The sequence below is a fragment of the Aptenodytes forsteri genome, unplaced genomic scaffold (assembly GCF_000699145.1).
Source record: "Aptenodytes forsteri isolate BGI_AS27 unplaced genomic scaffold, ASM69914v1 Scaffold156, whole genome shotgun sequence".
Classification (NCBI taxonomy): domain Eukaryota; kingdom Metazoa; phylum Chordata; class Aves; order Sphenisciformes; family Spheniscidae; genus Aptenodytes; species Aptenodytes forsteri.
Genome location: NW_008794166.1, coordinates 448,194 through 449,016, shown reverse-complemented (window position 1 = coordinate 449,016; position 823 = coordinate 448,194). Strand labels below are relative to the sequence as shown.

Below are 823 nucleotides of genomic sequence, written 5' to 3'. Positions count from 1 at the left end.
TCTGGCGGGCACGGCCACACTCACATGCAGTTCCTGGCTGCCAGGTCCCGATGCACAAACTTCTTCTGGGCCAGGTATTCCATGCCCAGGGCCACCTGCAGCCCGAAGCCGATGAGCTCCTTCACCGTGGGGCTCTGCAGGGTGGCAGCGGTGAGCGGGGGGAGCTCAGCCCCCCCCCATTCCCCCCCCCCAGGGTGTCCCCATACCCGCTCCTGGGCGCGGATGAAGTGGCGCAGGTCCCCATGGCGCATGTAGGGCAGGACAACGAGGGGCAGCCCGTGGCGGGGCAGGCACACTCCCAGCAGCGAGAGCACCTGGGGGTGGTGGAAGCTCTTCATGAGGATGCCCTCGCGCAGGAACTCCTCCACCTCCTCCACGTCCGTGATGCCTGCCGAGAGCCAAGCCGTGGGGCGCTCTGCTGCCATGCCGTGCCACAGGACCGCGCCGTGGGAGCGAGTGCTACTCACGGTGCAGGGACTTGACGGCGCAGTGGAGGTCCCCCAGCAGTGGGTCCGTGTAGGTGCCATGGTAGACGCTGCCGAAGTGCCCTGCGGGGACAGGTGGCATGAAGCTGGTACCGCACACGGCGAGCGGGCGATGCCACAGCCAAATCAGGGCGTGGCGTCACCTTTGCCGATGACCTGGTGGCGGTGGGTGACGAGCCGCTCCTCGGGGATGAGGATGTCCTTCACCTCCTCCAGCAGCTCTGCCCGCAGGTCCTCCAGGCAGCAGGACGTGGCCCTGAGCAGGGGCACTGGGGAACCGCCACCTGCCACGCCGGCACCAGCACCGGCGCAGCGTGCCCGCGGCCCCACCAGGACGC

The 823-nt window shown here is 68.9% G+C and overlaps 1 protein-coding gene across 1 annotated transcript in view; it reads right to left on the bottom strand.

Annotated features, from left to right (window-relative positions):
* Nucleotides 1-823, bottom strand: part of MST1R (macrophage stimulating 1 receptor) — an 8,206-nt gene that overhangs the window by 828 nt on the left and 6,555 nt on the right. Inside the window, 4 exon segments of the mRNA XM_019472525.1 lie at nucleotides 25-134; nucleotides 207-388; nucleotides 468-548; nucleotides 629-785. Of these exon segments, the coding sequence (XP_019328070.1) occupies nucleotides 25-134; nucleotides 207-388; nucleotides 468-548; nucleotides 629-785 (530 nt within the window).